At 32.1% G+C, this 14932-nt stretch overlaps 1 protein-coding gene across 4 annotated transcripts in view; it reads right to left on the bottom strand.

The window, feature by feature from the left end:
* The window catches only part of LOC111051860 (nose resistant to fluoxetine protein 6), a 40948-nt gene that overhangs the window by 3665 nt on the left and 22351 nt on the right, over positions 1-14932 (bottom strand). For all 4 annotated transcript variants that reach the window (XM_039439068.1, XM_039439067.1, XM_039439066.1 and 1 more), the window contains 3 exons: positions 11080-11212; positions 9279-9468; positions 2538-2680 (listed from right to left, as the gene is read on the bottom strand). In XM_039439068.1, the coding sequence (XP_039295002.1) occupies positions 2538-2680; positions 9279-9468; positions 11080-11212 (466 nt within the window). The remainder of the gene's footprint in view (positions 1-2537; positions 2681-9278; positions 9469-11079; positions 11213-14932) is intronic.

Here is a 14932-nt window from a genome sequence, read left to right as displayed (position 1 = left end):
CGATGCCAATTGGCAAGACAATAATATTGTCTTCTGAAATGTACAGCTGGTGTAAAGAATCAATTGAATCTTTTAATTCTAAAACCATCATCTAGGCATGGCTAAATAAAAACTAATTGACAACATCAGCTGACGGTTTAAGAAGACAATTATTGTTTTGCCAATTGGCATAGTTTAAACCTGGCATAAATGTCAAGTAAAAATTTATATGATCTATATTAAATATGGAGAAAATAAAAATCTCAGTACCCTTTTTTTAAAATATTTTATCACAACATGTTTCGGTCATTTATGCCATTTTCAAGTGATATGAATTAAATAAATAAATACTACTGGAAGATTCTTATTTTGATCATATGTTAGTGTATTCATATGTTTTTATGAACTAGGACTGTAAATTTTAGGTTTAAATTCGCATGAATACACTAACATATGATCAGAATAAGAATCTTCCAGTAGTATTTATTTATTTAATTCATATCACTTGAAAATGGCATAAATGACCGAAACATGTTGTGATAAAATATTTTAAAAAAGGGTACTGAGATTTTTATTTTCTTCATATTTATATTACAAGTAGCCCTATACAGGAAAGAGATAAATGATCTATATTATTTGCTAGAAAGAATTGAGCTATTTTTGCTCACCACAGAATGATGAAATTATCATACTAAAAACTCAAGATTTTTAAACAACTGCTGAATTCTTGAAATAATAGTTTTAAGTTATGTTTCTTACAGACATAAAATGTTTTTGAGCTTGGCAGAGTATATTAAATTACCATGGTAATTTGGTTTTAACCATCTCAGTTTTTTAAACAAACTTTCATCATACTAATTTTTGTGGATCAAAATTGAAGTAATATGGAAATAGAAAGAAAAATAAAAATCTCAGTATCCTTTTTGAATCATTTAAATAATGATTAAATTATTCAAAAAGGGTATTGGGATTTTTATTTTTTTTCTCTATTTCTATAAAAAGTAGCCCTATACAGTTAAGAGATGAAGTAATATGGTTTTTATTGTGTGTTTTTAATGTCACCTTACCAATGTACCGCATTGCACGGTAATATTTCTGTTACATGAAATCATATGGAAATATGATTTCGTATTTTCATCTCTTTTCAAATGATTTTAGAAATATTACCATGTAATTGATAAGGTACCGGTTTAAAAGTATGGCTAATTCAACGTCTATTTATAGTTGAAAATAATGGTTGTCACGACGTGCTTTCAACGTCTATTTATAGTTGAAAATAATGGTTGTCACGACGTGCTTTCAACGTCTATTTATAGTTGAAAATAATGGTTGTTACAATGTTTTTTCAACTATTATTCAACGTTGAAAATAATGTGGAAACGGCGGACATTTTTTCGTGTTTTCAACTTTGAATTTCAACGTCTTTTCAACGTTAAGGTATTACATGTTTCTAACGTTATTTCAACGTTTCTGTGCTACCTAGGTTCAGTCCAGTAGTTAAGACGTGATTATGCGTCATCCGTGAATTTCCTATCCCGTACGTGTATAAGCCAGCTCTTTCATTTATAGATACTCTACTATAGATAATCTTCATGGCATTAGAAAATCCGCGGCGAAAAATGTTGGCTTCGAACCGGGGACCTTTGCTTCTTCCAGAATCACGCAAGGAGTCCACTCTAAGTAATGATGCAAAAACAATATTTTTCCTCCACCTACTTTCTAAAGTGCTTACTTTACTCCCAGGAACATAATACTCAAGTGCCACTTTCTCGCTCTCGGTACTAAAAAACTGAAAACTCACAAGGGAGGAAAAGTGACTCCATTTAAATAAAATGGGAAGAATCTCTATTTTAAAAACTTACATTGGAAATAGATTAGAAGGTCTAAGCTCACATGAGGAAGCATATAGAGTAGTCATTAAACCAACTAAATTTAATACCTCAACCAGGCATTTGATCAATATGAAATATATGTTTGTATGCTAAAATTATTACATATACTTCATATCAGTATACTATGTATAAATATTTTCTATTTTCCATGTTATTCAAAATACCAGCCAACGAATATTCCTCATTAATCAATCAAATTTGAAATGGGAACTTCATCATAGTTGTAGTTGAGTCGGCCATTGTTGTTACAACTTTTGCCGACAGATAGCACATAGCGCTGTCGGCGGTGAACTGTGATTACAAGCCAGCTGTTTACTTTTTAGGTTATGTTGTAACACATTGTTACTGGTCACGTAAGTTTTTAAAATTATTTTATTTGCAGTCTTTATAAAAATAGAAATTTAGGTGGAGGAAAAGTGTTGTGTTTATCACAAGTGAAAGAATTATTTTTCTCCATCAGGGAAATTGTTTCAATCTTTCACTTCAGGGAGAAAAAGTGGTATTTTTCACTCTAGATATACAAATAACTATTTATCACCAGTAAAAATTTAAATAAAGTAAATTGGGGATTGTAATTGATGAATCTTAGATTACTATAAAACTTACATTATTCAGGAAGTCTATTATTTGTGTAGGAGGAAATTAATTAGTTTAGATATTAATTACCTGTAGGAGATCTGAGTATTTTCTGCTGCTTGATACGCTCCTGTATTGCAGCATTTGAACGAACGGATGAATGACGTAGAGGCAGTAAGAAACTTTTCCCAGAGGTTGCAGTGATGATGATGACAGAATCTGGTTCAGCAATTCTGAAAAATATTTGATAATTTCCATGAATTCGTTTTACTTGAACTCCAAGGAGAAGGTATAGATCAACTACCGTTCTTGAGATATCAAATTAAATAGAAACATGGAAAGGAAGATATTCTCTTGTAGGCTATAGTGTGTCTCAGAAACAATGGTCGTTTTTTTATAACAATAACTTCTATTATTATTATTATTATTTCAACATAGCTCTTTTATTCACAATTATGGATTTGTTAAATTACTTGATTAAGAAAATGCCATAATAAAGAGAATTGGTACTGTAAAGACTAAGGCCTAAAGGCATGAATCACGTCATCTGAGGAACGTTAATTATTATGACTTTTTCCTCCACCTACTCTCCAAAGTACTTACTTCACTCCCTGGAACATGGAAGTGTAACATCACTTTTTTGCCCTCGGGACCAAAAAATTGAAAAAGTCGCTAGGGACTGAGAGTAACTTCACTTGAATAACATGGAAAACATCTCTATTTTAAAACCTTACATTTCAAATAAGTAGGTAGAAGGTCGAAGACCAGATGAGAAACTATCTAGAGTTGTGATTGATCAACAGAATTCAAGACCTTAACCAGAGATCGTATCCACTTGGTGGTTTGGAACCCACCTGAAACAGAAGGTTCACTCATCTGCCTCATTACCTACGCACAAGCCTTGTGCTCATGTGGGCATCACCAGCAGAAAAAACTTATGAAAAATGTTTGTATGGTATACTCTTCACATACCGTACTCAATATTAGTATATCAATTTGCCCATATTATTGCTTTTCTTGGTTTACTCTTAATTATCAAAAATAGAAATAAAAAAACTAAGGGTCGGTTTCCGAGCGAAGTTGTAATATTTAGACTTCAAACAACTGGAGTCAGAAAATTGGCTTTCCGAAACTGGGTGTATAGTCTTAATCCAAACATGTTTAAATTAAATTTCGAAAAAATAGAAAACTGAACACAAAATGAAAAAGAGAAAATAGTGTGGAATCACAGATAAAGCAGTACTTTTCACTATTGATATACAAATAACTATACTTTGATTGTGCAATTGAACAAACACAGCAATGTAAAAAATAACAGTTATTTCTTGAACCATTTCAAATTAATATTATTTAAAGATCTACCAATTTTTGAGGGGCACTATACTTAATATTGTAACGTTATTTTTGACATCACATGTGCCCTGCTTGGCCGCAGTCGGTAGAGCAAAGATTTTGGAATAGATTTAATATTTTTGTGACTCCTGAAAGAAAAATACCACCAGTTTCTTACCAGCTCTTTAGGAGCTCAAACAATTCTCTGCTTTCGATCGCTGCAAACGCTTTAACAGTTGTAATGTATAAAAATTCGATAAGCAAGCAAAATCACTAATTGGAAGAATTTTATAGGTCTGGAGCAAACAGCTATTCTATTATCGCCAAGTGCGATAGCAACAAGTGAAAGATTAGATAATAACGGGTACCATGGCTAAAATTAGAACAGCCGAATAGAAAAGAATTGTTTTTGCTATTTATTATATTATATAAAGTATTGGAAATTTTGAGGTTAGGCTTAAATACCTACTGATTGGCGACCTAATAATTGATCAAGTCGTATAATGTGAAATCTAGCCAGACACCTTGGCAAAAATTTGTTGTAAACAAACAGTATTCAACTAGAGGATTTGGAAAGCACATGGCTACTAGTTTTAGAGGGAAAAACAACTTATAACATTTAAAAATATTTATTATCTGTAATGAGCATGAACAAATACACCAAAATAAATAAATAAAATATTAAGGAAGTAGGATAGTCATAGGCGCATGGTTACATTAGTGAATTTGCATGAACCAATCAAATTACAGTAATTGATGAGCGGCAATAGAGAGCCGATTCAAATGTATATATAAATATTTTTAAAGATGATAAGAATTTATAAATTATCACTACTCAGTTTATGTATCAGATATGGTCCGAGTAATTATAAAGTATTATACCTAAGATATAGGTAATAATTTAGCAGATTGGCACGGACTATTTGATTCTTTCAATGGCATAGTAGTGAAATATTTAAATGTATGCAAATTTGTAAGTCGGAAGTAGGATTGTAGAAAATAAGGGTAGAACAGAGCCCACTTGCCTGCCAGACGCCACCATGGAACGACACTAAATTTTATAGAGCACAAGTCCCTTTCTTAAATTGTACTTTTGAAAGACTTAAAATATAAATTCATTAATTCATTTTTTATAAGACTTAGTGATGCTGTATTAAAGCGTAAGTCATTAGATATTTATTTATTCCCTTGGAGAGGATGACTTTGGCCACAAAAATCCAGGACGACCAGGAAATTCGGATCGCCACCATCGTCTTGTGAAAATTCAGCACGTGAGTGATAAATTATCGAAATATATAAAGTCAGGGCGCCCTCAGTGCTTCGAGTGAAACAAAAATATAAAAAGCTAGCTCGTCGGAAAGGTTATAAATATTGAAAATTATTATAAAACTTGCGCAAGTCTTAAAAGGTACAAGAAACATATATTACTAGATAAATGAATTATATCAAATGCATATATCTAAGGATACATAGATTAAAGAAATATTTAAATTTAATATTATAATGTATAAATGCTCACTCAATCATTAATTTTATTAGCAGATTGTAAAGAGATAAATATAGCTCTTGTTCACTGGATAAATTAATTTATCTGATTCCACCAGAGGCCGAACCTTAAGCCCTGAGAGATATATATTGAGAAATATACTGAGATCTATACATATTATTATATTTGAGATTTATGATTTATCAGTTGATTATTTTATTATTTTTGGAAAGAGATATATATAGTGATATATATTTATTTATTGATATACATATACATATACATATACATATAAATGTATATGAAAATGTAAATGAAATATCTAATGACTTACATATAAATATATACAAGCAGCAGCAAGTCGATACCTGAGCTGCATGAAAATAAATGCATACGTTTAATGATTTAAAAGCACATGGTAACGTTTTGTGCTAGAGAATTAAAAAGTAGTGAGCCAATCTGTGATATTTTATCTTTGATATATTTGTTCTTATTTCTATTACTTTTGCTTGTTGCTCTATATATATTTCTACATTTATTTGTTTGTTGATATTTCTTGTACAATATATGTATCAATTTTTTTATGGTGTATCCTTCATTTATTTATCCACTTCCATGCATGACCAATCTCATATTCATTTACCGAGTTATCAGTATTGAAATATTAAGAAAACTACCAACCTACTTTATTCTTCACTGAATAAGTTGGTTTAGTCAGCAATATTTAGCATAGATAATCAAATCTTTGGAAATAATATGTTCCAGGGATTTATATAAATTGTACAAGAGCAGTGAATTGCAGTAGCTCCTGGTTGAGCCCGTAAGAATTTTGTCTAAGTTGTATTCTAAGAACCATAACCAGAGTCATATAATTTTTTACTCATGCTTTACCAACTGCAGCCAAGCCAGGCAAACCATTATTCACAAAAATAATGTTATACAGTTCACAGTTCTTATGACTGATTTGGTTGACTCCACAGATATAGATGCAGGAGAGGTAGATAGATATAAGGGCTCTGATTCTTGTACTAGACAATATGGTATCGTCACCAATGCCACTCGCCACCATCTGACAAAGTGGTCAGCAATGTAAGATGATACCGAGGGGAATCAAAGGCAATACTCTATCAGAATACCTTATAAATTCTATTAATTTGTATTGCTGCTGCAACTTAATACTATGACCCTTGAGTTCTTCCAAATCGGATGTGATGGTTCTGAATGATTCAAGTAAATCTTGAGAATGTAATATTTCCAAAGTTTTAATCATCAATGCTGTATATCGCCAACTTATCCAACTTATTCGGTGAAGAATATGGTTGGTTGATAATTTAGATAATAGGTCAATACTGGTAATAAAATAGACTATAACAAGATTGGTCATGCATGAAGATAGGATAATAAATAAAGGGTACACCATTCAACAAATATAAAAAATATATAATTACATGAGAATCAACGAGCAATAATAAAAAATAGAGCAACAAAATATAAAAATAATATGAGTATATATATATATATATATTGAAAAATATCATAGACAGCTCAGTAAGGATTTTACTTTGCTTATTTGCATCAATTAATATTATGTGCTTCTTTAACCAGCATATATTCTTTCAACTCATACAGCTCAGTTGTTGACTTGCTGCTGCTTGTCGAATAAAACTTATAAATCTTACTTCCAATAAATATGAAAAATATAAATATTAAAATATATCTCTCAGGGCTTGGGTTTGGCCTCTGGTGGAAATCAGATAAATCAATTTCATCTTATGAACATGAGCTTAATAAAACTTCTACTAAATTACTGATGAAAAAGATATATGAGTGAGCATATAATTATAATAAATCAAATATTAATAAAAAATTCCATCTGTGCATATTTAAATAGTTAATCTCATAAATAGTTCTTAAGAATATTCCCTTTACATTTTAAGACTTGTGCAAGTTTTGATATTACTTCTAATATTTAAATAACCCTTCAACAAGCTTGCTTTATTTAATTGTGATTATTTCCTAGCACCAAGGGCCCTCCTTAATAACTTTTCAAATGAACTCATGTGTTGATTTTTCACAATTACGATGGCAAACTAGATTTTTTTGGTGGCCTAGGCCTTTTCTGGTGGGCTGCTGTCGTCTTCTCCAATGGAATTATTTAAATTTAATGAATCTTATGATATTTAATTTTTAATTAGGCCTATACAAACAACTTTAAATTTTTAAATGTAAAAAAATATTTAAAAAGGTATCTAGTCTTGTGCTCTCTAAATTGGTGGATGTCCCTGGTGACCTCTGGCAAGCTAGTCAGTACGGACTTCCCCTATTCTTTTACAACCACACTTCTGACTTTTCAATTTACATAAAATTTAAATATCCACTCTCATTGGTGGATTTAAAATACTCCACTATGATGTAATTTAATACTGTCAAATAGTCCATATGAAACTGTTATATTACTATCTATTGAGTGAATATTTTAGTCTTAAACTCTTATTCTACATTTGTTACCTAAATCTATGCATTCTATAAGGATTAAAATCTTTTATTATTTATATAAATAATACATGTATTTTTTTAATTAAATCGTTTTTAGCGCCGGTCAAATACTGCATTGTGATTGGTACATCCCAAAACTGCATCATGTATCCATGCGCTGAATAAAGTTACATCCCATTTCCTTCATCATTTTGTTTTGTTTTTTACATTTTGTTCATGCTCGTTTGATATAATAAATATTTTTGTGCTTTCTTAATCGCTTTTTCGTTAACATTGATTTGACATGCTTGCTTACTAAACCCTCTGATCAGTCTAAGCGGATGCTATTTATACGCAACTAATTTGCCACAAGGTGTCTGGTTAATTCTCAAAATATACAGCTCGACCGATTACTAAGGTCGCCGACTAGTAAATACCAAAGAACCTAACCTCAAAATATTATATATTTTATATTATTAAATAAATAGCAATAATACTTTTATTTTCATTTGGCTGTTCAAAATCATAGCCTTGAAAGCCGTTATTATCTAATCTTGACCGTTGACACCATATCTGGTGATAACAATACAGCTGCTTGCTCGAGACCTATCAATTTCCTTTCATTACAAGGTTTTGGGGAATATCCAAAATTATATTCTTACAATATGTATGATAAATATAAGAGAATACAGTATACATATGCATTTACAATAAAATATGAAATATATGGATGGGTAATTCTACCTCACTATGTTAATACTCTCCTGGAGAGGATTTCATTGAAATTTAGAAGGTTTTAGTGAAATTTAGCAGACTTCATAATGACTAGACAAATAGCATTAGGATTGGAACAAACTCATAATAAAACCGAATTAATATTATTGCATAGAGAGGATTGTAAGATAAAAAAAAATTTTTTTCTCCTTAACTGGTACCTACCTAATTAACTACTTGAACACATTTTATTCTCTATAACAGATTACTGGAGTACCACATTACACAATTACCAATGGTGGAAATTACTACTTGATCCAAGGAGTTTTAGTGGTTGCATTTGAATAACATGAGTTGCCTTGTAATGCATTCAAGCATCCCCCATAGGAAATAATAAGTACCCATGTTGTATGATAGATGATGTGCCGATCTAGAGTAGAGTTCAACTAATGGCACTTCATTTCGTAGTTACCAGTATGCTGATTCATTGATTGTTATAAGAGTCTCATTGTTATATAAAAATGTTATTACATGAGTGTCAGTGTGAGTGTTATAAGAGTTATCATTCTACTGTGCTAGTTTCAACAAACTGTCTGAAGATAAAGATCTCGATCAGAGAATTTAAACAATATAATATTATTCTATCATTATTTCTATAAGGAGTAGAATTGCTCCTTACACCATGGATCAAATAAACTAGTTCTACCATTGGGACAAACATTATCTATGGGGATGAAAAATTACACTCTTATAAGTACAAATCACTATTACATATATTATAGGTACAAATAATTATTATGGATTGATGAATTTAGGGCACCTACCACTTTGACCAGTGTAGCAAACATAGATTATCCAAGCACAGCCAAGACCAAATAGATTGCGATGAAATGCCTTGTAAAGACTGTCAGAGATATGATCATGCACATATCCACGTTGCACAAACGGATAGACTCCAAACACAGCGACTAGCAGACAAATTATGGCCACAATCCAACCCAATGTTACTGTTTTCTACAAAAAATAGGTGAATAAATGTATAAAGAAATATAATAATAACAAAATAAGCAAATAAATAGAGTTACAATAATGCTGGGGAATCAAAATAAATGTACTCCTTTTCTGGAAAGCGATGCATTCCTCAGAACATGTTCATGGACGATCTGGGAATGTCAGAAGCTAGTAAATCATGTGGTCAGGCAAAATAATTTTTTGATACTAGTAGTTGTGAGTTATAAATAAATTTTCTTTCAGTGAAAATGATGTAATGTTCCACACATAAGGAGAAGTCCTTGTTGTCTAAGAAATTTGATATTGAAGACTCATTAGCCATGTTAGGTTTGGAGTGACAACCGTTTCCTGGTTCCTTTCCGAATTATTATCACACAAGATCACTATATTGATACAAAACGAAATATTTTGTCTGGTGTGGCGCGAATTTTTCGATTCCCTAGGTATGTTGGCACATTTAACACTGTTCTTGAAATCGTCTGATAAAATAACTAAGGCGTGTTGGTTCGGATTAAGATGAAAATAACCACATCTCATTCTATTGCATTTCAGTGGGAGATGTGCCAAATTTCCCAACCCAAATCTACCTAAACACTTAAGAATTAATCGGTATAAATTTAAAGGCGCTATAAGGGTGTGTGTCTGATAAAATAACTATGGCGTGTTGGTTCGGATTAAGATGAAAATAACCACATCTCATTCTATTGCATTTCAGTGGGAGATGTGCCAAATTTCCCAACCCAAATCTACCTAAACACTTAAGAATTAATCGGTATAAATTTAAAGGCGCTATAAGGGTGTGTGATTATTCAATCTTTTACTATTTCAAATCTGTTCCATATCTGGCACGATACATTGTAATTTATAAATTACTTGAAAACCTTTACAGTCCGCTAACTCTCAATCTGGTGCTACCAGAATTACTAAATAATAGCCTATTGTTTTCATTATAATCAATCCAGACTTGTTCTTCCCGCACTCTAGAAAACCTATTATATAAAACAAAATAGATAAATGAATAAAGTTATAATAATTCATGGTGGAATCAAAATCAGTGTATTAAGGATCAAAAGTTAAGTATCGGTATTGGCATTTCAAATTAAATTCAAAAGAATTTTTAATTGGAATGAATACGTATTCTTCATGCACTGATTAAAACTCAAAGTAATAAAACTGAATAAGTTATCACCCAATATAAAATCAAACCTGCTATATGTATTTTGGGAAGTATGTTCGTGTTTAATAAATATATTCATTCAATTAATAGAAGTCAGGCCTATGTTTTTATAACATAAAAAACCGGTAGTCTACTGCATTAGCATTAACGAATCACCTTCAATGAATGATACAATTAGAAGAAGCTAAGACTATGACATTGGAGATTGAGATATTTTTAGAATAAGTGAAATTACAATATTGATGATACCCAGTCAATAACTGAATTAAGCTCTGCTTTCTAACAGAATCCTGCTCTGCCAGGCAGAGAAGATATTCTTGAAACGCAGGACTTGAGATTTTATCATTTATTCATACAACATGTCATTTATTTCACATGAAGATATTAGGAAAAACAAATGCGACTAGAATTAAAGTGAATGTCAGGATTTATTGTACCTTCTTCAATCGATATGGCTCCTTATTGAAACTTTGAAGAATAATTCCAAGAGAAAAGCCAATTATCCATGGTCCAGCCCTCGTATAGAACGGCTCGTACACAAGCTTACTATCCAATTCATAGAAATCATTTCTGTAAAAGATTTTATTAACATTAAACTACATTTTAATGTGTTTATTGATTTTCAAATCTGTTGATAGCTTATTGTATGAAGTTGGTTTAATAAATCAATAGGAAAAATATTTATTTCAACTGTCTATTCCATCATGTACAATTTACTATAAGACTGGTATTAGCAGTGCTGGTATATTCAATAACTAGTAGTTCTGTGAACAGTAGATCTTGCGCAGTTATAAACTGCAGCCTCCTCTTACACTGTCCATCAGAGTAAATCCTGTCTGTATGTCGTGTCGGCGAGATATCGGTGTGAAAACGGCTAATGGGTGTTGGGGTTTGTGTATCAAAAATGCTAACATCAAAAGCTAATCTCCTTCAAGACATACTGGCAACAGGACAGCCCAAGTTCAGAGCAGAGAAAGTTCGAGAGACAATACTATGTTATTTTAGTTATTAATTGCATGCGTTATTGCACGCAATCAATAGCTCATTTATTCATTTATTTATATTTATTCAATAAATATTCACAATGAAGACAACGGGTTTCCCCAAATATGTCTCCTTAACAATAAAAATTGTACAGATACAAATGGAAAAAGAAAATAATGATAAAAATAATACGAGCTCATGCAATAATAAATAATACAAACAACAAAAATACCACCCACTTCAAAGATGAAAAATACAAAGATTTCAAATACTTATGATAAATATAAAAATAAAACGAATTGAGAATTCAAAATTCCAAAACTTATAAAATGAAAGAATATAATAATAAATAATGAACAAGAATTTTATCAATAGAATAAATAACATTTTAAACTGAACGATGTCCCAAACAATATGCACATCCACACTGATACACCAACTATTTATTTGATCAGATCATGCTCACACAAGATTTAATTATCATTATAACGCTTTCCGGAATTTAGCGCAAGAAAATCAGAAGACATCTAGGCGCTCAGACAAGCTGTTATAAGTTCTTTGCATCTTATTTTAATAGTGCATGAAAATTGCATTCAATGAGGCATGCAATTAATAGTCTACACAGCTGCTGATTTTTTACCAAGTTACATTGAGATATTGAATTGCATGCGTCATGGCATGCGATTTATAATCCACTCGACAGCTGATTTATGATGAATATTTCTATAGTCTGGTTTTTACTTTCCTTGCTCTATTACCATAGGTAAGGAAAGTATTGCTTTCCGAAAAAAATTAAGTTACCCCAATTTCTAAATTTGGGTATTGATCTGTATGTGTGTGTGTGTGTGTGTGTGTGTGTGTGTGTGTGTGTGTGTGTGTTGTGTGTGTGTGTGTGTGTGTGTGTTGTGTGTGTGTGTGTGTGGTGTGTGTGTGTGTGTGTGTGTGTATGAGTGTATGAGTGTATGAGTGTATGTGCGTCTGTGTACACGATATCTCATCTCCCAATTAACGGAATGACTTGAAATTCGGAGCTTAAGGTCCTTACAATATAAGGATCCGACACGAACAATTTCAATCAAATGCAATTCAAGATGGCAGGTAAAATGTTTCTTGAAATCGGCTCCAACGATTTTGATCAAATTTATACCTAGAATAGTCATTGATAAGTTCTATCAACTGCCACAAGTCACATATCTGAAAAAATTTCAGGAGCTCCGCCCCATCTATGCAAAGTTTGATTTTAGATTTCCAATTATCAGGCTTCAGATACAATTTAAACAAAAAAATTGAGTGGAAAAGATTAAGCATGAGAATCTTTACAAATAATGTTCAATAACATTTTCACCTGAAATTGAAAATAAGCTCGAAATTGGAGAAAATGTATTACCGCGTTTCGCCGTAAATGCGCCAACATATAAGCATATAAACATTTAAACATTAAGAGAAATGCCAAACCGTCGACTTGAATCTTAGACCTCTTTTCGCTCGGTAAATAAGATGCAAATGATAAATTACAATTCCATGCCATGATCTTATAACATAGTATGAAATCATACAAATTGCCTGATTTCCAAACACAGGTCTATTCTGTTGTTATATAATATTATTGTTGTATTTTTTTCGGTGAAATGAAAAAACATATTCTATTCTATATATTTTTATGGTCAAAATTAGAACCGAGACAATAAGAAAAGGAGATTTTTGTAATACTATCATCTATTTATCATCTATTTATCACATTACTATTGCTATCTAGTCTTGAGACTAATGAGCAAATTTTATCAAACCTAATTTACTAATTGTATATAATATGGACTACAGTAAAACTCTCTTTAGAATTTCTTACTGCTACCTACTAATAATTATTATGTACATCTATTAACTGTACTACTTAAGCTAGATTTCACTCAATCACTGCTCTGCTTTTTCACTAGACACCACTTTCACTGCACACCAATTCAAATGGTTTCCTTCTTTTCAGTCTCCGCACCAACCCTCCGTTGTCTAGCAGCTGGATTGCTTCGACGTTCGTGTGTTGGTGGAGCCGTTCTTCATGACTTTCTGCATACCTTTGAATCTCACAGGATACCATGTTGACTCCCAGGTCCCTATGGATGTCGCTGTTCCGCACATACCAGGGAGCATCAACGATGTTTCGGAGCACCTTGTTCTGGAATCTTTGTATGATGGTGACGTTGCTCTGTTTGGTGCAGCCCCATAGTTGTATTCCATAGGTCCAAACAGGTTTGAAGATCTGCTTGTAGAGGAGCAATTTGTTTGGTATTGAAAGTGATGAGTTTCTTCCAATAAGCCAGTAGAATTTCTTGTATTTTATGTTCAGTTCTTCTTTTTTCTTTTTGACATGCTCTTTCCAGCGAAGCTTAGCATCAAGAGTCATACCTAGGTATTTAGCTTGATTTTCATGTGGTATATTAATTCCATTGATGTTGATTGGAAGGTACACAGCTCTCTTGTTGGTGAAGTTAACATGAATCGACTTTTCCTCATTGAGCTTCATTCTCCACTTTTTGGTCCAGTCTTGTATCTTGTTGACAGATCTCTGAAGCTTCGCTGTTGCAATACCAACATCACTGTCTACTGCTAGTAGGGCGGTGTCATCTGCGAACGTGGCTGTGGTATTCTCCTCCAAATTAGGGATATCACTAGTGAAGAGAAGATAAAGGACTGGTCCTAAAACACTTCCTTGCGGAACTCCTGCTTTTATCTCTCTTAGATCAGAATATGAATCTTCATATTTGACTCTAAAGTACCTTCCTGTCAAATATGATTGCAATATTTCTGTAAATTGCTTAGGAAGCATTTTCTTCAGTTTATAAAGAAGTCCCTCATGCCATACTTTGTCAAAAGCTTGCCCTATGTCGAGAAAAACTGCTGAACAAACCTTTTTTTCTTCCAAGCTCTTCTCTATTATATTAACTATCCTATGTACTTGATCAATTGTGGAGTGTTTTTTTCTGAAACCAAATTGATGATTAGGAATTAATTGCTTTCTCTCAATTATTGGCTTGAGTCTACTCAATAATATCCTCTCAAACAACTTTGATAACACAGGTAACAATGAAATTGGTCTGTATGAAGCTACTTCATGTGGTTCTTTTCCTGGCTTGAGTAACATTATAACTTCAGCTACTTTCCAGACTCCTGGTACAAATCTGAGTCTGAATGAAGCATTCAGGATGTTTGTTAGCTTGATGAGTGCTTTCCTTGGTAGATGCTTCAGGACTAAGCCAGTTATCAGGTCAAATCCTGGAGTTTTCTTAGCATTCATAAGTTTTATTTCCTTTC

The sequence above is a fragment of the Nilaparvata lugens genome, chromosome 12 (assembly GCF_014356525.2).
Source record: "Nilaparvata lugens isolate BPH chromosome 12, ASM1435652v1, whole genome shotgun sequence".
Lineage (NCBI taxonomy): Eukaryota > Metazoa > Arthropoda > Insecta > Hemiptera > Delphacidae > Nilaparvata > Nilaparvata lugens.
Note: the sequence above shows the minus strand (reverse complement) of the source record. Positions and strands in the feature narration are given on the sequence as shown.